This window comes from Rhea pennata, chromosome 23, assembly GCF_028389875.1.
Source record: "Rhea pennata isolate bPtePen1 chromosome 23, bPtePen1.pri, whole genome shotgun sequence".
NCBI lineage: Eukaryota > Metazoa > Chordata > Aves > Rheiformes > Rheidae > Rhea > Rhea pennata.
The window spans coordinates 6,499,419-6,520,417 of record NC_084685.1 but is presented as its reverse complement, the minus strand read 5'-3'; the positions used below and the strand labels follow the sequence as shown (position 1 = coordinate 6,520,417).

At 68.7% G+C, this 20,999-nt stretch overlaps 2 protein-coding genes across 4 annotated transcripts; one reads left to right on the top strand and one right to left on the bottom strand.

Moving 5' to 3' along the window:
- The first annotated feature begins 1,903 nt into the window (after window positions 1–1,903).
- On the top strand, window positions 1,904–14,101 carry NHSL3 (NHS like 3). 2 transcript variants are annotated; one of them, XM_062594347.1, is made up of 7 exons: window positions 1,904–2,104; window positions 7,655–7,813; window positions 8,067–8,122; window positions 9,190–9,307; window positions 9,681–9,797; window positions 9,892–12,774; window positions 13,091–14,101. In XM_062594347.1, the coding sequence occupies exons 1-7, from the start codon at window positions 2,017–2,019 to the stop codon at window positions 13,111–13,113; spliced, it is 3,444 nt and encodes a 1,147-aa protein (XP_062450331.1). In that variant the 5' UTR covers window positions 1,904–2,016; the 3' UTR covers window positions 13,114–14,101. The 2 variants fall into 2 exon arrangements, with proteins under 2 accessions (XP_062450331.1, XP_062450330.1); XM_062594346.1 differs by lacking the exon at window positions 1,904–2,104 and adding an exon at window positions 4,343–6,229.
- Window positions 14,102–14,383: 282 nt separating this feature from the next.
- Window positions 14,384–20,728, bottom strand: YARS1 (tyrosyl-tRNA synthetase 1). Of its 2 annotated transcripts, none has more exons than XM_062594348.1 (14): window positions 20,668–20,728; window positions 20,449–20,513; window positions 20,010–20,156; window positions 19,709–19,884; window positions 19,302–19,431; window positions 18,869–18,949; window positions 18,444–18,536; window positions 17,998–18,133; window positions 17,655–17,740; window positions 16,724–16,859; window positions 16,148–16,278; window positions 15,864–16,057; window positions 15,570–15,711; window positions 14,384–15,210 (listed from the first exon to the last, which is right to left on the bottom strand). In XM_062594348.1, exons 1-14 carry the CDS (start codon window positions 20,681–20,683, stop codon window positions 15,100–15,102), a joined length of 1,644 nt encoding a protein of 547 aa, XP_062450332.1. In that variant the 5' UTR covers window positions 20,684–20,728; the 3' UTR covers window positions 14,384–15,099. The 2 variants fall into 2 exon arrangements, with proteins under 2 accessions (XP_062450332.1, XP_062450333.1); XM_062594349.1 differs by having other exon boundaries at window positions 16,184–16,278.
- Between the last annotated feature and the right edge of the window lie 271 nt (window positions 20,729–20,999).

The window sequence follows — 20,999 nt, the reverse complement described above, 5'->3', positions numbered from 1 at the left end:
TCTCTGCAGGGTGGTTTTGCGGCAAGGCGAGCGCGCCGGCTGCTGCAACGCTTTCCGAGGGGGCTGCGGGTGCAGAGCCGTTACACCCGAGTCTGGAGGGCGGGATGGGTGCAGCCCCCGTGGAGGTGGCCGCGGCGGGGTGGTGGGGGGTCTCTGGCAGGGCCCGTCCCAGAGCAGGACCCGAGCGGCGGGCGATGGCACGCTGTCAGCGGGACCCGCAGCCTTCCTGGAGCTAACGGCGCCGTTCGTTCCCGACCCGCATGGAAAACGGCCCCCGGAGGCAGCGAGGGCTGGGACGCGTAACCCCGGAGAGCCTGGCGCGGGGCGGGCTGCGGCTCGGTGGAGCCACTCGGTGTTCGTGGCAAACCTGGACTTTGCTCTTGGGCCCCGGCTCCCTCGCGGGGCCCCCCCGTGGAGCCCCCCCGGCGCGCTGCGAGCCTGCCGGCGGCGGTGGGCTCCGGTGCTGCCGGGGGCCGTGCTCGCCGGCGGCGCGGGAGCGGAGGGGGCAGTTTCTCGCGGTATCTAGGGCAGCGCCGCAGGCTCCGAGCCTCTCCCTTTCCTCTTGGGGAGAGCAGTCAAAAGGCTTTGCTGGAAAAGCTGTTGCACGTGGCTGCAGAGAAGCCCGAGAAGGGGGAAGGAGCGCGGCACGGGCGCCCGCTCCCTGAGCGTCGCCCGCAGCGGCTCCGCCAGCGAGTGCCGCGAGGCACCGAGGGCGGCTGCTGCTCGGCGCTGCCGTAGCCGGAGGCGGCCGCTGCCCCGCGGAGACCGCGCTGCGGGCGGCAAAGCCAAACCAGTGAGGAGCTGGAACGTCCTGAACTCCCCGGCAGAGAAGGGGGGCGAAGCCTAAAGATTAATTTATTGCAGCTCACGCAGGGAGGTCGGGACAGAGCTGCCGGTTGCCTCTCTCTTTTTTTCCGTCGCCTCCCCGGTCTCAGTCCTGCGCCTTTGCTGTAAAACCTTCCTTCCTATTTATCCGAGTCACTGGTGAATCACCAAAGGAACGTAGATGCCGCCGGTAGGAAGTGCCCACCGCCTGGCCAGCTGACCCCTCCCTGCCCTTGCAGCCTTGAATTTTCTAATTAAAAATCAGAAGAGGAAGCTGCACTTCACGCCGGGCCTGCCTCCGCCAGGCCGCTTGCCGGGATTAGCACATCTTGCAAACCTGCAGTCTCCGGGCTTGTCCGTACAGAGCCCGTCTCTGTCGCACCAGCGCTGCTTTGAGCTGCCCTCACACAGACCTCTTTATTTTTATTTTTTTTCCCCTTGTGCCAACTGCAGCTGGCTGCCTGCTTGCAAAACCACGTGCGTTTGGTGCAGGGTCACGAGGTGGGAGAGAAGCCGGGATGCACCCGGCGAGACGGGCGCCGTGCCGCGGCCGTGGCAGAGGGGTGCCGGCGGTGGGAGCCCTGCGCCGCAGCAGCGTCCTCGTGGCTCCCCCCGGCCGTCGCCCGCCCCGCCGGAGTCGGGAGCGTCCGCGTCGAGCGGGGTCGCAGCGACGCGCGGCCACGTGGTTTCTCGCCGTGGCGGCTGGACCCGGCGCGCGTCCGCGCTCGGGCGCCCGCTCCGGGCTCGCCTGCACCGCGTTACCGCTGCTGCGAGGCGGTTTGGGTGGGGGGTCCCTCTGCGGCTGGCTTTGGGGGCCGGGGGGGGGGGTTGTGGGGTTGTTACGGCGCGCCCGAGCTCGCAGGCTGGCAGGGAGCGACGTGAGCGTCGCCCCGAGCGCCGCGGGAATCGGCTGCGCCCCCGGAAAAGTTTGGAGCCGGCATCCCCCTCCGCCCGGCGCGTCCCCGCCGGATGCCGTCGGATCGGACGGGCGATCCCGGCGGCTCCCGGGAGGCCCCTCCTCTCTGCCTGTGCCATTGGCTCCAGCCTGCGAGAGCCGAGCTCGGTGCCGGCGCGATGGGAGCCGGGAGCCGAGCGGCGGCTCGCGGGGGGCCGCGCCGGAGCCCCCCCGGCTCGGCCATGTAGAGCGCCGGCCGCCTCCGCCCGGCGGCGGTGGAGGGCGAGGGCGGCGGCATGGGCAACGCGCACCGCAAGAGGAGCCGCGGCGCCGGCAAGGCCGGCTCCTCCTGGCTCTTCGGCCGTGCCGGGAGGCTCCGGGCCGGTAGGAGCAGGGGTGCCGGGGGAGCGGGCTGCGAGCCGGTGCGCGGCGCTGGCCGCGGGGACCCCGGAGCGCTGCTGGGGGGCAGCTCCGGAGGGGGAAGTCGGTCGCCTGCGCTCTCGCCCCGAGCGCGGGGTGCCAGAGGGGCCGGGGCCGGGAGCTGAGCCCGGGGACGGCGGCTGCCGGCTCCCCAGGGAGGGGGTGCCCGGGGGCCCCGCCGCGGCGCGGGGCCGAAGCAGCCCCAGGGTTGCTGAAGCTGAAAAAAGACCCCGGGGCGCTCGGCCCCGCGGCGCTCCCGCTCCGAGCATCGCGCTTCCGCGGCTCCCCCGTGCTCCGGCTCCGCGGGTGCAGCTGGGAATCCCGGGAGGAGGCAGGGGCAGGGCGAGCTCTTTTTCCCCCGGAGCAGGGAGGAAAGCGCCTGCCTCGGGCGCTCGCGTGCAAAGAGCGGCTTCGTCCGAAACCGCGACGTCGCGGCGGCGGGAGCCGAGCAAAGCGGAGGCGTCCCGGGGAGCCCGCCGGGATCGGCCCTCGGAGCGCCGGCATCCCCCCGTGGAAATTTCTTGCCGGTGGGTGTTTTTCCACCCGGGCTGTTCCGGCGGAGCCGGTCTGGGCCGTTTCTCCGCGACTTCGGTTGCTTCCGTAGGGATTTGGCGCGTGCCGCTGGGCCGGGGCCGTGCTCGCCGCCCGCCGAGGCCGAAGGGCGCGGGGCGGGAGGTGCCGAGAAGAACCACGGGACGAGTCCTGTTTGCTCCCCGCCGCGGCTCCATGGCGACCCGGCGGCGGCCGCAAAGCCGGAGAATTTGCATTGTGTCGCTTCAGCGTTTCGGAGGGCGCAGCCGGGACGGCTGGCGGGGGGCAGGGAGCGGGCGGCCCCGGCTCCCTGCCCCGGACCTCCGCGCTGGGACACGCCGTGCGGTGTTGTTTTTATTATTTTTTTTTTTTGGCTAGGGGGAGGAAGGGTTTTTTCCTCCCCGATTTCTTTCTGCCGGTCCTTGAGCGCCCGCGAGACCCAAGCCGCTTATCGCTTCCTTATCGGCGCGGCTGAGTCAGGGCGCAGGAACGCGGCTCCGGGCCGGCTGCGCCCCGCGGAGACGAGGTGCTGAGCGGAGGCCACGTGCCCGGGGAAGGGCGCGCGGCGGAGGCTCCGGCCGGGGCCGAGCGGGCTCCGGGCGGCCCAGCCCCCGGCGAGCGGATAAGGGCAGCGGCCCGCCCCGGCTCCGCGATTTACCCGGCCGGGGACGGGATTTGCCCAGGCCGAGGTGGACGGGGGCCGTCGTGGAGCTCCGGCCTCCTCGGGGATCCCGCTGCCGCTCTCGGCTCGGCTGCCCTCGCCTCGCCGCCGGACCCTTCCCGCCCGTATTTACCCTCGGACCTGTTCGGTGGCTTCTCCCAGGGGGAGCCGAGCCCTGCAGAGCCGGCGGAGCGGGCTCTTCCCGGCGGGATTTCGCCCCGTGCTGTGCGCGCTGCCTGAGCCGGGGCGCTCGGGGTCGTTGTCTGTTAGAGGAAGAAAAAGACCCAAGTTGCTTTTGCATTTGAAATCAAATTTGGCTCGTGCCCCTGCCTGGGACTGGACTGGAGCTTGGAGCCAGCCGTTCGGCCTGGGTCGTGGTTATTTACTTTGCGGCGCTGTTTTCCTGGCTGGAGCATCAGCCCCGGAGCCAGGATTTGGGCCGGCGGTAACCTGGGGAGGGAGCAGGGGGGCGGCGGGGCTGCGAGGGGCTCCGGGGCCGGAGCCACGGTCAGTGTTACTGCCGGGAGCGGGGCCCGGAGCTGCTCCGCTGCCCCGCGGGCCGGTCGGCCGGGAGCGGGGCAGGATCCCCGCGCTCTCCCCCGGGGCGGCGGAGGAAGCGACGAGCGGCGGCGGCGGCTCCCTGGGCCGCGGCGGAGCCGGGAGCCCCGCAGCATCGCCGTGCGCTCCGCGAGGCCGCGGGCCGGGGCTAGCGGTGCCGCTCCGGGCCGCCTGCTCCGGTTTAATTCGCGTATTTGCAGCTGGCGTTTCTGCAGCGGGCAGTTCGCCCGCGGGGCGCCGCGTGGGGAGGGAGCAGTCCCCAAAGAGCCGCAGCTCACGGCCAGCCGCACGCGAGCCCGTCCGGGTGCTGCTGGTCCCGGTCCCGGTCCCGGTCCCGGCTCGGGGAGGGTGAGAAGGAGGCGAAATCTTGGACCGAGTTTGCAAGAGCCCCGAGAGGCCGCGCGGCAGGGGCGGGCGGGCGGGCGGGTTCCTGCCCCGGGCCCCACGGGCGCCGCGGGGCCCCCCGCGCTCCCGCCCGCCGGCACCCCCCTCCTCCCCATTTTTCTCGGGTGAGTCAGCGGGGGCGCAGGGGAGCCGGGCCGGGCGTTCCTGCCTCCCGTGCGGGTCCCGCTGCCGCCGCGGGAGCAGGCAAGTCGGGGCATCGCCGCGCAGGCGGAGGTGGATGCTTGCAGCCGAGCGCGGCCGAGCCTGCAGGGGTGCAGGCGTCGCGCGGGGGGAGGCGGCAGCGGGCGCCTACCCCCGCGTGTTAGGAGCCGGCTGAAGGTCTATTTTTTTCCCCCCACTCTGGCTGAGCAAAGAGCCGCGTCCCCGGCTCCGGCAGCTCTGGCAGGGAGCTTGCCCGGCCCCTGCAGCGCAGCATCCCACCGGCACCGCGGATCCGGGGCTCTGCGGGCCCCAGCCAGCTTCCTCCGGGGGCTCAGCTCTGCCCCCGCCGCCGTGCAGCTCTTCCCGTTCCCGTCTCCCTGCCGCTGTCCCGGCTCTCTGCCGGCGAGCCGGGGCCGGAGCAGCGTGCCGGCCGGAGCCAAGCGAGCAGGGCTGAAGGCAGCGCGTCCGGGCTGCCCGTCCCCGGCGCCTTCCCGGGGCTGTGCCTCACCGGCAGGTGCTCCTCTGCCCGTCCTGGGCGCCTGCGGCGTACGGTACCGGCTCCGAGCAAGGCGCCCGGCCCAGAGAGGCCTGCGGTTCCTCTCCAGCAGCATCGTGCCGCCGCGTGCGGGAGAGACACGTGTGCTCGAGGGACGCCGGCCCCGCGCGGGCCGCGCGCTGCCGGCACGGGCTGCAGCTGCGCCGGCTTCCCCGGCCGCCTCCGCCGCGGGATCGGGCCTCTCCGTCCGGCTGCCTCTTCTCCAGGCCGTCTTGTAGCCGGCCGAGGCTGCCGGGACGCGGGGAGTTTGGGGAGGAGAGAGCCAAGGTCACAGGGGATGGAGGAGAAGAGGCGGCCTCGGTCCGTGCACTGCCAGCTCCCGGCACGAAGCTCGTCCGGGCTTCGTGGTGCTCTCCTGGGGATCCTGTCCGGATCGCCCCACCGGAGGCATCCTGCCTCCCCGCTTCCCAGTGATACTGAGCTCCGCTGTGCCGCCCGGCGCCTGGGGCTCTCGGCGGGTCGGGGGCTGAACCGCCCCGGAGCCGGCGCGCTCGTCCCTCTTAACCTGCCCCGGGTGCCGGCACGCAGCCGCCTGGCGCTGCAGGGGGATCCCTGGAGCTCCCGCGCCTCGTGCCTGAGCATCCCCGCGGGAAGGGGCTCCGCGGGGCTGAGCCCCGGCGCGGGGCTGGAGGAGGGGTGCAGAGCGCCTTCTGCTCCGGTGCTGGCCTCTCCAGAAAAGAGGCTATGTGGCGTCTTCCCAGTTCGCCACATAGCTGCGGAGGAGAGCAACTGGTTTGCATGGCTGGGGGGGGGGGTGGATTCCCACCCGGACAGCAGCTTCCCTGGGGGCAAGAGGCAGGAGTCCGGGAAACCTGCGGGTCTCTGCCGGTCCCAGCCTTGGATCCAGGCAGGATCGATCCCTCTGGCTGCGTGTGGGGCGGGAGACAGGGGCCCCGGGGGTGCCTGGCCCTCGGGAGCATCCGTGCGGGAGGGGAGGAGAGCTCCGGCTTTCCTCCTCCCGGGAAGGAGGCGCGTGGGGAGGGGGCGGCCGGGGCCGTCCCCCGGTGCCGCCGCGCAGCCTCCCCCCTCGGCTCCCTCCCGCTCCGCCGGCTCAGCCTTCCCCAGCCTCGGCCACGGCCGCGCCGCCGGCAGCGGCTCCGCTCGGCCGAGCATCCTCCCGGCGGCCGGCCGGAGCGGAGCCGCCCCGGCCCTTGGGACCGGAGCCTTTCCCCGGGCAGCATGGTGGTTTTCCTGGGCAGGAACCTCTCCTCGCTCCTGGCCTTCTTCAAGAAGAAGGGTGAGTGGAGGCCGCGGAGGGGGAGGCGGGCAGCGCCTCGTCCTCACGCCACCCCTGCCCGCGAGGACCCCGCACCGCCGCCGGCTCCCGGTGGCCCCCGGCGCGGCGGGGGGGCAGGGGAAGGTCACCCCGCTCGTCGGGACGTTAAGGGCGTAAATCAGCGCGCTCCTCTCGCCCGAAGGCGGCTCCGAGGGGGCTTGGTTGGGGGAGCCGAGGGGGGGGGTTGTGGGATGGAGAAAGGAGCAGCCGAAATTGCGGGAGCGAAGGGCTTCCGGAAAGGGGACGGATAACAGGATGGGAGCGGCGGCGGGGCTGCGGGTGGCCGGGGTGCGCGTGCGGGCGCGCGGCTCCCCGGTGCGGAGGGCAGAGCCCCGGGCTCCCCGCGCCGCTCGCCCGCGCCGGCCGGCTCCATTGTTCCGGCGGCTCCATTGTGCTCTCCCGGCCGGGGCCGGAGCCGGAGCCGGAGCCGCTCGGCCGCCGCCGTCGCCCCCGGCCCTGCCCCGTCGCTCGTGCTCTCCCTTCCCTTCTCCAGTGCAAAGCTGTTTTTCTGCCGGGCTGCTGCAGCCCGGGCGGGAGGAGCGGGAGGCTGCGCTCCGGGAGCAGGCTGGGCTGGCGCCCGCACCGCCGCGGCGCCCCGCTGGGCCTCGGCCACAGGCTCGAGGTGCCCCCCCCGCCCGGGCGTGGGGCGAATCCCGGCTCTTTGCAGCTTTGCAGGCCTGGAGGTGCTGCAAAAACACCCAGAGAGGGAAGTCGTCTGCCCACCCTCGTTTAATCGCCCCCGCTGCCCCCCCGGCGCGCGCTCGCTGGCTCGTTTGCGCCCTAGCGAAGTTGCCGGGGCGGCGGGCGGTGCTGGGCCCCCCGCGCTGCACCGCGCTGCACCGCGCTGCACCGCGCCGCGCTTTCGCAGCGCGAGACAGCCCGGCTCCAGCCCATCGATCAGCCTGGCAATCCCGAGGGACGAGGAGGCCGGCGGGGCCGGCGCTGCGGGGGGGTCCCAGGCCCGGCTCCGGCTCCCGCCAGCGGCCGGGCGGGGGGCAGGAAGGTGGGGAGGGGGCGGCGCGCGGGGCCGTGCCGTGCCGTGCCGTGCCAGGCGCCGCGGAGGCCCCTGTGTCCCTTTGCCCCGCTCCGTGGGAGGTGGTTTCCAGGGCTGGAAGAGCTGTTCCCCATCTAGCTCGGGCTCGGCGGTGCCTCGGTTTCCCTATGCATGGTGGGGCTGGGGGATGCTCCATGGGGGGGGGGGGGATGCTCCACGGGGGGGGGATGCTCCATGGGGGGGCAGATGCTCCATGGGGGGGATGCTCCTTGGGGTGGGATGCTCCATTGGGGGGGGTGCTCCATGGGGGGGACGCTCCATGGGGGGGGATGATCCATGGGGGGGGGGATGCTCCGCAAGGGGCCGGCGCTGACCCCGCTCTGCCTCCCCAGGCGCTGCCAAGCCCGACACCGACAAGCGGCTGAGCGCGCAGTATGCGGCGGCGGACGAATGCCCCGACAACGTCTTCTTCCCCAGCACGCCGCGGCCCCCGCACCTGGAGGAGCTGCACAGCCAGGCGCAGGCGGGGCTCAAATCCCTCCAGCACCAGGGTAGGTGCCGCCGGCCCCCCCGCTCTCGCCCCGCGGCCCCCCCCCGGGCACGTGGCTGCCGCCGCCGGGGCTGTCCGGAGTCCAGCGCCGGCCGCGTTGCCAAAGGTCGGCCACCCTTCGGCTGACTGGCTGCTCCCTCCTCCTCCTCCTCCTCCTCCTCCTCCTCCCCTCGGCCCCGCGGTGCGTCCTGCCCGGCCGGGCTCCCGCCGCCCCTCCGGAGGGATTTATCCCCCCGTTTTTCTTCTTTTTCCAGAAAAGCAGAAACATACCAAAAGTGCCTGGGACCACGGAGACACCAACAGCCTGCAGGTGAGCGAGGCAGCGCTCGCCGCCGGTGCCCCCCACCCCGGCCGCCGCGGCCCCCGGGGCGCGGGGGGCGGGAGACCCGGGGCAGCTCCTCGGCCCCGGCCCGACGGCGGGGCCCCTCTCTGCCGGCTGACGGGCGAAAAGCTCCCGCTCTTTCGGCGGAGGCCGGCTTGGCCGGATCCCGGGGCTCTGAGCCCGCTCCCTGCTCCTCGCCCGGGGTCTGTTTGCTTTAACCGCGGCCTCCTTAACCCTTTGGCAGCGGGAGGCGAGGGGAGCGCGGTGCCGGCGCTCGCCGGGGCGGCCGAGCGGGGCCGAGACGCTCGGGCTCGGCGCTGGGGGTCCGCGGCAGTGATCCGCACGGACGTGTCTGATCCCGACCTCCGGCTGGGCTGGGAGATGGTCCGAATCCCAGGAGGGGGGATTTCGGGGGGCCACGTCCGGAAGCGGAGCCGGCGCGGGCTGCTCCCCTCTGCCTCCGACGGGGAAACCGAGGCACGGAGCAGCACCGCGGCCCGGCCGGATTTCCCCGGGAGCGGCTGGAGAGGGGGCCCAGCTGCTTGGGCCTCGGCCACGCGATGGCTCATCCCGGCCGCGCGTGCGCGCTCCGGCCGGCGGCAATTCCCGCGGCGAGGAAGCGCGGGGGCGGGAGTGGGCGGCCCCCGGCCCTGCTCCCCTCTCCCGCGGCTCGGGGAGGCCGTCGCAGGCCGAGGGGTGGCCGCGCTTGCCGTGGGGCCCCCGGCCCGGCTCCCCTCTCCCGGCCCGCGGCGGTCCCCTCCCCACCCCGGGCCCCGGCGCGGCAGGGCTGGGCGAAGGCGCGGGGCGGTTTTGGGGCTCGGCTGCCTCGCCGGGGGCCGCCGCGGGGTCCCTGGGGCCGTTCCCGGCCCCGCTCCGGGTGGGAGGACTCTGGATGCCGGCGGGGCTGACTCAGCCTTTGGCCCTCGGAGCAGCTTTTGTCTCCGCAGCGCCGGGCTGTGGAGTCAGTCTGCGGCGGAGAAGGGGCCAGGCGGGGGCCGGGGCAGCTCCTTCCCCGCAGCCCGGGGCCCGCCTGACCCCGCTGCCTCCCCCCGCAGTCCGGCGCATCCTCGGAGGATGACGGTGTCTCCTTCCGGAGCCGGGCGGCCTCTTGCGCCACGGACAGCACCTCCGAGGACGCCCTGTCCATCCGCTCCGAGATGATCCAGCGGAAAGGTACCTGGCCGGGGGGGAGGCAGGGGGGTCCAAGGGGGCCAGGGCATCCGGGGCAGCCTGGGGGGGGACCTGGGGGGCTTCTGGGCTGCAAGCTGCTGAGGCCAAGAGCTGGTGTGGGGATTTGGGGGCTCCTGGAGAGAGGAGAGCGACTCTGGCTGAGTCAGAGGCTGCTGCAGGCTGGGTGGGACCGGGTGAGCCGGACAGACGGAGGGACAGACACTGTCTCCTCCCTGCTCAGACCGTGCAGCTGTTTGGCAGCTGCTGGTGCCTTGAACTTGGCCTGTCCCGGAGCATCCCTGGCGGCGTGAGGGGTTTGCTGGGGCTGGGGGCACTGCTGGGGACCCCCCGGCTGGACCCCCCGTGCCTCTCGCAGGTTCCACCTTCCGGCCCCACGATTCCTTCCCCAAATCCTCGGAGAGGGCTGGCAAGAAGAGGAAGGAGAGGAGGACAACGGTGCTGGGCATCCCCCAGCACGTCCAGAAGGAGCTGGGTAAGCATCGTGGGCAAGGAGGGTTTTGGTCCTGCCCCGTGGACGCGGTGCATCGCCCCGGGATCACGCGGGGGTTGTCTCTCCCTGCCCCCAGGTCTCAGGAACAGCCGGGAGCCCAAGGGACATCCTGCTAACGGCCAAGCGCAGGCCGGGCACGGGGGCAGCCGGGTGTCGCAGCCCTTGCTGAACGGCGGCCAGGTCTCCGGTGACTCCATCCGCATCCCCACCATCGACGGGAAGCTGCAGCCGCCGGCTGCCCCCGAGGGAGCCCGCGTCTCCCTGGGAGCCTTGGAGGAGGCGGACACGGCCCTGCAGAAGCACATCGACCGGGTTTACTACGACGACACGTTGCTGGGCAGGAAGACGGCGGCCAAGCTGTCGCCCATGGCGAGGCCCAAGTCGCTGGCCGTGCCGGGCATGACCACCAACGCCAGCCCCCCGGAACTGCTGAGCCCCGTCCTGTCCATCTCGCCCCAGGGCACCTACATGTCCAAGATCATCCCCAACGCCATCCTGCCGCCCATGGTGGACGTGGTGGCCCTGACGCGGAGCAGCGTGCGGACGCTGAGCCGCTGCAGCCTGGTGTCCAGCCCGGCCTCGGTGCGCTCCTTCGCCCGCTTCTCGGAGCGCAGCGCCCGCAGCCGCGAGCCCTCCTCCTCCAGCGACAACTGGAGCCACTCGCAGTCCACGGAGACCATCGTCTCCAACAGCTCCACCATCTCCTCGCAGGGCGGCTCCGACCGCCAGCAGGCCGAGGCGGGCGCCCGCGGCGGGGCCGAGGCGGGGGGCCACGCCGACGCCGACCGGCTCAGCGCCTCCGGCTCCGCGGCTCGCGGCTCGCCCGCGGCGGGACCCGGCGGCAGCGGCCGCGCGTCGCCCGCCTGCAGCGCCGGCAGCCGGGCCGAGGGCTCGGACACCGCCAGCCTGGCGAGCGAGCGCTCCTCCGCCCGCAGCGTCTCCCTCAGGAAGATGAAGAAGCCCCCGGCTCCCCCTCGCCGGACCTACTCGCTGCACCAGAGAGCGGAGGGGGAGCCCGCGGCGCTGGGGCTGCCCCCCAGATGCGAGCGGCGGCCCCCGCGGGACAGCGGCGCGCCGGGGTCCCCGCGCCCGGCGCCCCTCGGCCCGCCGGCCGACGACGAGGTCTTCTCGCCGGGCGACGCCGGGCGCCCCGAGGCCTCGCGGGGCGGCCCGGGGGCTGCGGCGCCGAGGGAGCCCCCGGCCCAGCCCGGGTGGAGCTGCCCCGACGGCTCCGACCGCACCATGTCCCCCTCCAGCGGCTACTCCAGCCAGAGCGGGACGCCCACGCTGCCGGCCAAGGCGCTGGGCGCCCAGCCCCAGAAGCCGGAGCGGGTCTGCTCCCTGCAGTCGCCCGCGCTCTCCGGCTCGTCCTCCCTCACCTCCATCTCCTCCTCGGCCTCGGACCCGGCGCCCGCCGAGACGCCGCCCTGCCCGCAGAGCCGCTCCGACCGCTTCGTCATCCCGCCGCACCCCAAGGTCCCGGCTCCCTTCTCCCCGCCGCCCACCAAGCCCCGGCTGCCCGCCGGCCCCCTCGCCGCCTCCCCGGACCCGCCGGCGCCCGGCCAGCAGCTCCCGACGCCGGCCAAGCCCGGCGGCAAGTCCCCGCCGCCGTCTCCGCCGCCTGCCTACCACCCGCCTCCGCCGCCGGCCAAGAAGGCCGAGGCGAGCCCCGAGCCGGCGTGCGAGGCCCCCGCGGACGCCGCGTGGCCCCCGCCGCCGCCGCCGGCTCCCGAGGAGCAGGACTTGTCCATGGCAGACTTCCCCCCTCCGGATGAGGCTTATTTCTCCAGCTTGCCGCTGCCGGAGCCCCAGCCGGCCGCTCCCCGCAGCGAGGCCCCGCAGCAACCGCCGGCCGCGCAGAAGCGGGCGCCGAGCCCGGGGCACGGCTCGGCGCCGGCTCCGTCTTTCTCGGCCATCGTCTCCTCCCGGATCCAGCAGCAGGGCCCGCCGGGCGGGACGGTGCCGCCGGCTCCCCCCGCGGAGCCGGCTCCCGCCGCGCCGCCCGGGAAAGCCGCGGGCCCGGCCGTGCCCCCCGCTCCGCCTCTGCCGCCGCCCGCGGCTCCGGCTCCGCCGGCCCAAAACGGCCTCAAGAAGGCGGCGAACGGCTCCCGGGCGGAGGCCAAGAAGGAGGCGGCGTCTCGGGCCAAGAGCGGCCCCGTGCCCAAGGAGGACGCCAGCCTGCCCATCGTCACGCCCTCGCTGCTGCAGATGGTGCGGCTGCGCTCCGTGAGCGTGGAGCCGCCGGCCGCGGCGGGCCCCGGCCCGCAGGAGCGGCCGGCCCAGCCGGTGCCGCAGAAGCCCGTCCGCCGGTCCCTGTCCACGCGGCAGCCCTCTCCTCCCAAAGACGCGGTGCCTTCCAGCCGGCTCCACGACGCCGTGCACGGCAAGGCCGCCGGCGCCGCCGCGGAGCTGGCGTCTTCCAGGCCGCCCGAGACGCCCCCGGGCAGCAAGGCGGCTCCGCCGGGGCCCGCGGCTGCCGGCCCCGAGGGGGCCCCCGGGGACGGCCGGGTCTCCCCGCTGCACAAGTCGCCAGCCTCCACCGCCAGCTTCATCTTTGCCAAGAGCGCCAAGAAGCTGGTGCTAGAGCCGCCGTCGTCGCCCGAGGCGCAGGCCGACCTGAAGAGGAACCTGGTTGCCGAGCTGATGAATTTCTCCGGGCAGCGCTCGGCAGCTCCCGCCCCGCAGGGCTCCGGCAAGGCGCAGGCACCCCGGAAGCCCAGCAAGATCCCCCCTCCTGTAGCCAAAAAGCCTTCGCTCGGCCCGGGGCCACTTCCGTCGCCCCTGAGCCCCAAGGTGCCGGGGACGGAGGCGCTGGGCTCGGCCTTGCCGGCCGGGAAGGCGAAGGCGCTCACGGCAGAAGAGACCGGGACTCGGAGCGAGGCGGCTGGGAACGCGGCCCCTGCAGCCGAGGGCGGCCCCGCTGCGGTGGAGACGCCGGCGCAGAGCCTCCCTGCGCGAGGTAGGGGGGGGGCGGCGGGAGCGCTGGGGCCCCTCGGGGCTGCCCGCAGCCTCGGCCCCGCGTGGCTAAAGCCGGCCCGGTTCGGCTGCCGCGGCCGCCCCGGGGGTGCTCTCGCTGTTTGCTTGGGGCTCCTTCGCCGCGGAGCGGTGGGGCCAGGGCTGCTAGCCCCACGGGGGGGACGAGCTGACCCAGCACACGGCCCGTATCGGGGCTGGGGTGACACCGGGACGGCTGGGCGGTGCTGGGCTGGGTGCAAGAGAGGGGCAGCACAGGGATATCCCGGAGCTCTGATGGGATCTTCCCTCTTGCCTTGCAGACGGACGGGGAGAGACAGCTTGAAGGACAAAGCTGCAGGACCGGTGCCCCCGCGGACAGGAATCCAAATCTCTCAGGGACCTGGGCAGGTCAATGGACGAGTGTGGAACTGGCGATTAACTTAATGCAGGAAGCAAACAGCCTTAGCCTCCACGGCCTTGATGATATTTATGCAAAAATGGTGTTGGTTTTACTTTCCTAAGTACTACAGCTTTATTTTGCATTTTTTTTTATTGGACTCGAGGCCTGTGCTCAGAGCCGGCACCTCCTCCCTGCCGGGCTGCAGCTTGGTTTGAGCGTGCGGAGCAGAGCAGCCGCGCAGAGAGGAGCACGGGGGGGCTGAAGACACCTCGCCCTGCCAGCCGGCGAGGCTGCGGGACGACGCGCGGCCCTGCCTGGCCGGGGCTCGGTTTCACACCTGGAGGAGCCGCTCTGCTCCCGGCTAGCCGGGCCTGCGAGGAATCAAAGCACTTTGGATGAGGGAACTGGAAGGCTTCAGCCACAGCAAAGCGGAGGCTCAGCTGGCCCTGGTCGGACTCGGACAGGAGCAGGGAGACGGGACGGAGGAGCCAACTCGAGCAGCGCTGGCTGGGAGGGAGCAGGATCTCTGCCTGGCGCACAGAGCCTGCAGGGGCAGAGGCAGCCGTGGTAAGGGGAGGATTTGGCCAGCACCTGGACCCCAGACACTGCCACAGAGCCAGGCTGAGGCCGCGTTCTCTCCAGGGCAGCTCTGTGCTTGCCCTGCTGCCAGGCAGGGCCAGGGCTCAGCAGCACTGGGAGCTCCCTGCGGTGGGAGCCACCCTGGGTGAAGCGGGAGCCTGGCTGCCCTGCGAGCTGGTGTTGAAGCCCTGGGCTCTGGGGTAGAGTCTCGATTTCTGTTTCTGTAAACTTGGGTCACGTTTTGATTTGATTGTAAAAAAAAAAAAAAGACAAAAAACAAAAAGCAGACAACCCTCTGCTACCGAGTAGCTGCTCAGAGCTCTGTACCTGGCTGGTAAAGATGATGACCAAAGCTTGCTGCCTCCTGTGCTTCCTGGCTTGTAGCCCAGCCTGTGCAAAACATGCTGTGCCAGCTGCAGAAGCTGCTGCTGAGCAGGTCAGAGACCCAGGCCAGCGCCGTTCCCAGCAAACTCGGCTCTGGGGCAGGCACGTCCCTGAGCGGGCCAGGTCCTGGCACCGCTGTCCGCAGGGGGCTGGCAGAGGGCTCGCACTCAGTGTTTGGCTTTTCCCAGCAGCACTGAAATGCAGCAGCGGAGACGGCTGCAGGGAGCACAGACAGAAGGGCACAGCGAGGTACAGTCAGACTGACACTTTATTTGGGTTCATGACAGACAGATGGTTCCGGAGTCAGTGTTTAGGGCTCCTGCCCCTGTGGCCATGCAGAGCCCACATCCCCCGGCCTCCCACGGGCTCGGAGCAAACCTGCTGGCATAGCCTGGGCTCCTGGCTGAAGAGCAGCACAAGCAGCAGCCCTGGCCTCAGGCGGGCTGACACGGAACAGGGGCGCTCGGGCAGAGGGGCTGGGGCCTGCCTGGCTGCCAGGCAGCTGCCCCCAGCCCCGGTAGCAGCAACACAGGTTTGAGTAAGCAGCCTTCCCTTTTAACCCTCACTGCTTCACCCAATTGTGCTGTCCCAGAGACGAGGACCAGCAGGCAGGGCTTCCAGCGTGCGGCACAACCAAGAGCGAGCCTGTGGCCCCAGGGGGAAGCTTGGGGACACGGAGCACATGTCACACAGGTCCCTTAGCCGTGGTGACACCACGAGTCCCCAGAACTGACCCAAGGCACAGGCCCGAGCAGGCCCAGGGTGAGAGGGGTGGCAGAGGCAGCTCTCCAGGAGGCCTCGCACTATTGCAAGGGATGGGGGGGCGTTGCAAATTCAGTCCCCAAACCCTTGGGTCCCTCAGGGCTGAGCCCCCTGCTCAGGGCACAGTGGGAGGAGAGATGGCAGCAGGCTGGGGAGGAGCCTGGCTGGAGTGGTGGAGGAGCCAGGCGGTGGCTCTGATGCTTGTTAGCCAATGCTTCCTCCCTTCAGAGTTTTACACGAGATGCTCCCCAGCTTGGTCAGGAAGTTCCTCTCCTTCCACTGGGCAACACAGTCCTGGGAGATACGGAAGTCGGCCTGGGGAGCAGAGAGGAGGGAGATGGGGGTCACACTTGGGCCATCCAGGTTAGGGTTGCCCCTGAGGGGGCAGTGGCGTCTCCCCCAGCTCACGGAGCCGGGGAGTATTATCTCCCCCCATCTTTGGCCTTCCCAAACCTGCCAGGGTGAGAGGGGAAGCCTTGCCCAAACTGCACCTGGCAGGGCCGGCAGCCCACACTGACGATGGCAAACACAGAGCTGAGTGGGGAATAGCGAGGCTGGGGTCACCCAGAGCTGGGGACACACGAGGGCCTAACTGGCCCAAACTCCTGCCCTGCTCCACTGCCAGAGCCCCTGCTGCTCCATGCCTCAGTTCAGCCTCTCGTGCAGCCCCTCACCTGCAGCTTCTCAAAGACCTTCTTTTTCGGCTTCAGCTCGTCGTCAGGCTCCCCGCCCTCGTAGCCCTCCACGTAGACGCGCTCCCCAGCACAGCAGCCGGCCGGTGGGTCCAGGGGCTCCACCTGCCTCGGCTCCCCCACGCTGTGGAGAGGAACGGAGAAAGCAGAGTCACCTGTACCCACCTGCCCCTCAGTGCATCCAGAGCTGGGGGTTCAGCTGGGATCACTGTGTATTCCTGCACCCTCCTGGCTCCGGGGCAGGGGTCTGGAGTGCGCCCTGGCCCCATCCCTCACCTGGAAGCGCACAGCACCATGCCCTGCGACTCCACACCCCTCATCTTCTGGGGCTTCAGGTTGCAAAGCAGCACCACCAGCCTGTCCTGCAGCTGCTCCTTGGGGACAAACTGCACCAGGCCACTGACCACAGTGCGAGGCTCGGGCTCACCCACATCAATCTTCTGCACGTACAGGCTGTCCGCATCCGGATGCTGCCAAACAGAAGCAAAGGCCCCTCAGCAGGTGAGCAGGGAAGTGGACTCGGGGTAGCAGAGAGGGAGGGGACAACCTTACGCACTCACCGAGTGCCCATGTCCTGCCGCCCGTTGTGCCCCTACCTTTTCCACACTGATCACTTTGCCAACGCGAATGTCCAGCCGGGACGGGACCATGTTCTCCGGCTCTGAGTTCTTGCTGCCTTTCTCTGCAGGCTCTGCAGTGCAAGGGGAAGAGTCAGTCAAGAGTTCAGTGTATACCCGGGCCCCCAGCCAAGCCCCAGGGAGCCCACAGGGAACCCCAAATGCTGAATCTGGGCCCTGCTGAAATCCCTGCTTGTCTCTGGCACAGAGCAGAGAGTCTCTCCTCCATTTTGCCAGCACTCAGGCAGCAAGATGCATGCTGGTATCTGTCCTCTCCAGAGCAGGCAAACAGCCCTTGCGTTGGCCCTTCCTCACCCCTGCTAATGCTCAGCTGTAATCAAATCTGACAGCCACCAGCCAAGGACAGGCAGGCAGAGCCATGCCAGATGCTCTCTGGGGCTACTCCCAGGATTCAAGTTCCTGGATTTCTCTCTAACCTCAGCCCCTGAAGACATCTTCTCTTAGTTTGGCTCTATGTGGCCAAGGCCCCATTTCCCTGAACTCCCAGCACCTCCTTACTGGCTTTGGATGGGTCAGGATATGCTGCATTGGTTAGCTTCTTCAGCTCTGGGTTGTTGAATTTTTCTCTGATGGGGTCAAGTAGCTTGTTTAGGGCTACTTCCACCGAGTTCTTTAGGTCTCCGGGATGTACGACCTGTATCGCGACAAAAAAAAGCTGTATTCCTGGATGGTTTCCTCCAGGGTAGAGGGAGAAACAGAATTTGATTCATTGATCTCAGGCCAGAGAGGTACTGTGATCTCTCGTCTCAGCTCCAACAGGCACAGACCTTGGCATTCTTCCCAGAACAAGATTAAAGCACGTCTTCTGGAAAGACGGCCCTCGCCTGAAGTGATGCAGTTGCCTGTGCCTGGACTCAGTTAGACACACAGGCATCTCAAAGGTGTTAGGAGATACCTTAGCTTAGAAGCTTTGATAAGGGCACTAGCTACAAAGGCCAGGGCTGACCCTATCTGGAGAGGAGACAAACCCCTGTGAAAACTCCTGCTGCAGTGACTCAGGGCTGGTCGAGACAGTCTTGCAGCAAGCACAGCCCAGTGTTGCCATTTCTCAGGAGGGAAGAACGAACACCTGGAGACTGGGTAGGAACAGGAGACCAGGCAGAGCTGGGAGATTAATCCCAGCACCTGGCCTGATTCCCTTTTGGACAAGTGTCCTCTCCTAGATACTTTTGCTCACATGGGGAACAGCTTAAAGTCCTGCAGCATCCACTCACCGCCTGGCTGCTCCAGGCTCTCCCAGCTGAACCGCCCTGGCACCTGCCAGCCACTGGACCACACTCTGCTCCCTGTCTCTCCCCCTCAGTTTTCCATGTCCCATTGCTCTCAGAGCTCTCCCTGAGAGCACTGGGGAGCCTCACAGACACCAGTATTAGGAGGGTTTCCATGTCCACAGCACCTCAGCGAGCATTCAAGCCATCCCTGTGCTCACCTGCTCAGCAAAGTCCTTCTCCAGGGCCTCATAGGCCGTGTAGGTTTTGTTTCCTCCCCATTTTTCTTCTCGCAGAATCACAAACTCTGTTATGTGGAGATTTTAAGGCTCAGATTAAATCAAGCAGAGATGAACTCAGCCAGATAAACCACCCTACTTTGCCCAGGAGCTGAGAGGGAACACAGCAGGACTGCGAAGCCACTGCGCCCCATGCCCAGGCTTTGCCAGCGTGGGCTGGGGAGGGGGCTCTCAGTGGGCAGTCTGCTCTAGGGAAAACAGGCTCCTGTCCCCTCCTCTTACCCTCAGGAAAGACTACGCCCAGTGCCCAAACAGGAAGCCTCACCTGACTTGAGAGGAAAGAGGACGTGTTTGATGAAGGAGAGGATGCCATTGTTCTCCACATTTCCTGGTTCACAGAAAGCCTTCTTTAGCTTCTTCTTCACGTCCTCCTTGCGGTCTAGGAGGTCAATCTTCGACTCCTGGAGGAAGGGATTCCCTGGAGTTGAGCTGTGCATGCACCTCCTCAGAGCACCCAGTTTAACATTCACTGTGAAGCTGAGGGGGTTTTCTTTACTTTTTTTTTTCCTTCCCCTCTCTCATCCACAACAGAGCTACCTCCCAGGTTCCCTGGGGACTGTCACCCTTTTTCCAACCTCTTGCCCAAAAGAGGCAACCATACTGGAGTTCTTAGACCCCAGCACAAGGGAAGAGAGAAGGCGCCTTCTCTCCCAGCCCTAAACCCCTTCGCCTTGCAGGATCCCTGATCACAGCCACCATTTGGGGACCAACCTCTTCCGATGAGCTCATTTTGCTGCCCGTTAGACCAGGAACCATTGGGTTCATCAAATGAACGCGCTTGGCATAGCCCAGAGAAGGAAGGTACTGGGGAAAAACAAGAAGGCAAGTCACAGGAGATCCTCTTCTGATCAGCTTTAACCCACAATCCCTGCCTGCTCCTAGTTCCAGATAACCTCGAGCATGGTAACGGGCCCAGAAAGCCACCACGGGATCACAAGGCCCAAGAGCCACAGCCAGGGCCAACATGGCAGCAAAACAGGTTTCACAAACACCAGAGCTCTGTGGATCGCGAGAGCAGCAGGATGAGCTGTGAAGAGCTCTGTGCTGCTAAGTGAAACCACGGCTGTGCTTGCTGTCCAAGCCCTGCGCCAGACTCCAGCACCCCAGCAGGTTCAGAAACAACCCTCGCTCCTGACCTTCTCTGCAAAAGTGAAAATCTTCCTCTGATCAACTCCTCCAAACTGCGCGTCGACCTTGAGGTACTCCTCATCCAGGGCCTGTGAAGAGACACGCAGAGCTGGCCTTGAGCCTGGCCTCAAGACTCCGCGCTCCAGCTGCGCTCAGCCTTCAGAGATCCTGCCCATCCCACAGGATCTGCCCAGCCTCCACCTGGCCCTCCTGCCTGGGGCAGGACTGCAGCTCTCTAGACTGCCTGCTGGCCGCAGGCCTGCAACCAGCAGGAGCTGCTGTAAAAGCAGGTCTGTGCTAGAGCCGTGCTTTGTGCTGCCGCCAAACAAAATATTGGGGTGGAATATAATGACCTTGGCACAGGCATTCAGCCTCACGCGTCCCTGCTTCACCCGGCACCTCCCACGTGAACGTGCTCTGCTAACCGGCCTCGCTACACACCTGCAGGCCTGGGTAGAGCAAACCACTGAGCAAGGGGTGCTCCACCTGCTTTACCACCTCAGCGCCTGCCTTCTTCGCATCGTGCTGCGTGACCACAGATGAGAGGCGGTACACATCCAGTGTGTACTCCCTGCGGGAAGGCACAGGTGTTAGCACTTTTAGCACCAAGTAGTGTGAAATCTTTTAGAAGCGCCTCATGCAAGAAGTGGTTCTGGCTACACAAAGAGGAACCTAAACTTGGAGACATCTTCACTGTGTTCCTTGAATAACAGAGTGGCAAGACAACAAAACATCACACTTCTGACACACTGCTAGCTCCTCTCAAGAGCAGAGGTGCAATCTCAGACACATCAGAGCACCACGTGAGGCTCTTCCTTCCCAAGAGGACCAAGTACCCTGAGACTCACTTGCTGAGCTGGTAGTCAGTGCCCCGGACAAACTTTAGCTTTTCCAAGGGAACTCCAATGCTCTCCAACATGGCTTTGATCACATTCTCATAGTAGCGGGTGCGCAACTCCAGCAGCTCCCAGGGGGCCTTCATATTGTCTAAGTAAGCGTGGAGATCAGCGAAGAGTATTGTCACCTAGTATAGAGGGGGACACAGACTCTGGAACGTCATGCATGGGGCCGTACCGGTGAGAGGAATTGCACATTTCCACCCAGCCAGCATGACGATGAAGCCCCCGGATTCCCAGTTAGCCCACGTACCTCGCATCCTGCTTTCAGGAAGTCTGCGATCTTGGACATTGGCACAAAGTAGGCCACATGCGGCTTGCCCGTGGTGGCTGTCCCCCAGTAGATCTTCAACTCTCGCTCCTTTAGGATGGACATGAGCTTATCCTCCCCCAGCACCTCCTGCGAAGGGCCCAGACCCACATTTAGTACAGCCATCCCCATGCCACAGAACCGTGTCGAGGGGGACTAGAGAAGGATGAAGGGCAACAACACTCCATGGAGAGGCCAAACCACGCCCGGGCTCGGGCTCACGCTGAGCGCGGCACGTCTCCTGGGCTCATCGCAGCTCCCAGGCAAAAGGGCGGTAGGGAAGGATCCCGCGTTCCGGGCCCAGGCCTCCTCCGCCAGGCCCAGCGGCTGCCCCGGTGCCCCGGCCCGGCCCGGCCCGGCCCGGTCGCCGGTGCCGCCGTACCTGCAGGTTCCGGGTGATGAGGTGATACTTCTCCTGCGGGCCGGGCGCGGCCTCCATGGCGGTGGCTGCGAGCAACGAGACACCGTCACCGGGGGAACCGGCACGGGCCCCTCGGGAGCCCCCTAGGGGCGTCCTGCCAGGGCTGAGAAGTCGGTTACCGAGGAGGTCCCGGAGGATCCCCCGCCTCGCCCGCCTCCCCGGTCCCGGGCCCCCACCGACCGTCTCCCGCTTGCATCAGCTCCGCTCGGCGCTCTCCTCCCCACCCTGGGCGTCACTTCCGCCTGCGGTGGACAGCCGAGCGCCGAGCTGGTGGATGGGGAGCGGGGCGCGCGGCCGGGGCGGGGCGGGGCCCGCGGGCGCGGCCGTTGGGGGCGGGGCCTCACTCCGCCAATGAGCTCGCGCCTCGCGCGGCCACCCGCGCCGGTAAGATGGCGGCGGGTGAGTGGGTGAGGGGGCGCTGCGCAGCTCCGGCCCGGCCCGGCCCGGCCCCGCCCCGCCGCTGGGGAGGCCCCCCCAGCCTGGGGGATCCTGGGGGAACCCCGGCGCTGGGC

Coding starts and splice junctions, on each gene's coding strand:
- YARS1 (XM_062594348.1), bottom strand. Junction 19,432..19,708: donor ACTGACTACCAGCTCAGCAA/GTGAGTCTCAGG, acceptor GCCTTCCCGCAG/GGAGTACACACTGGATGTGT. Junction 16,860..17,654: donor AGAAGGACTTTGCTGAGCAG/GTGAGCACAGGG, acceptor GTCGCGATACAG/GTCGTACATCCCGGAGACCT.
- NHSL3 (XM_062594346.1), top strand. CDS start 5,677: ATGTGGCGTCTTCCCAGTTCGCCACATAGCTGCGGAGGAGAGCAACTG. Junction 7,814..8,066: donor CAAATCCCTCCAGCACCAGG/GTAGGTGCCGCC, acceptor TTCTTTTTCCAG/AAAAGCAGAAACATACCAAA. Junction 8,123..9,189: donor GAGACACCAACAGCCTGCAG/GTGAGCGAGGCA, acceptor CTCCCCCCGCAG/TCCGGCGCATCCTCGGAGGA.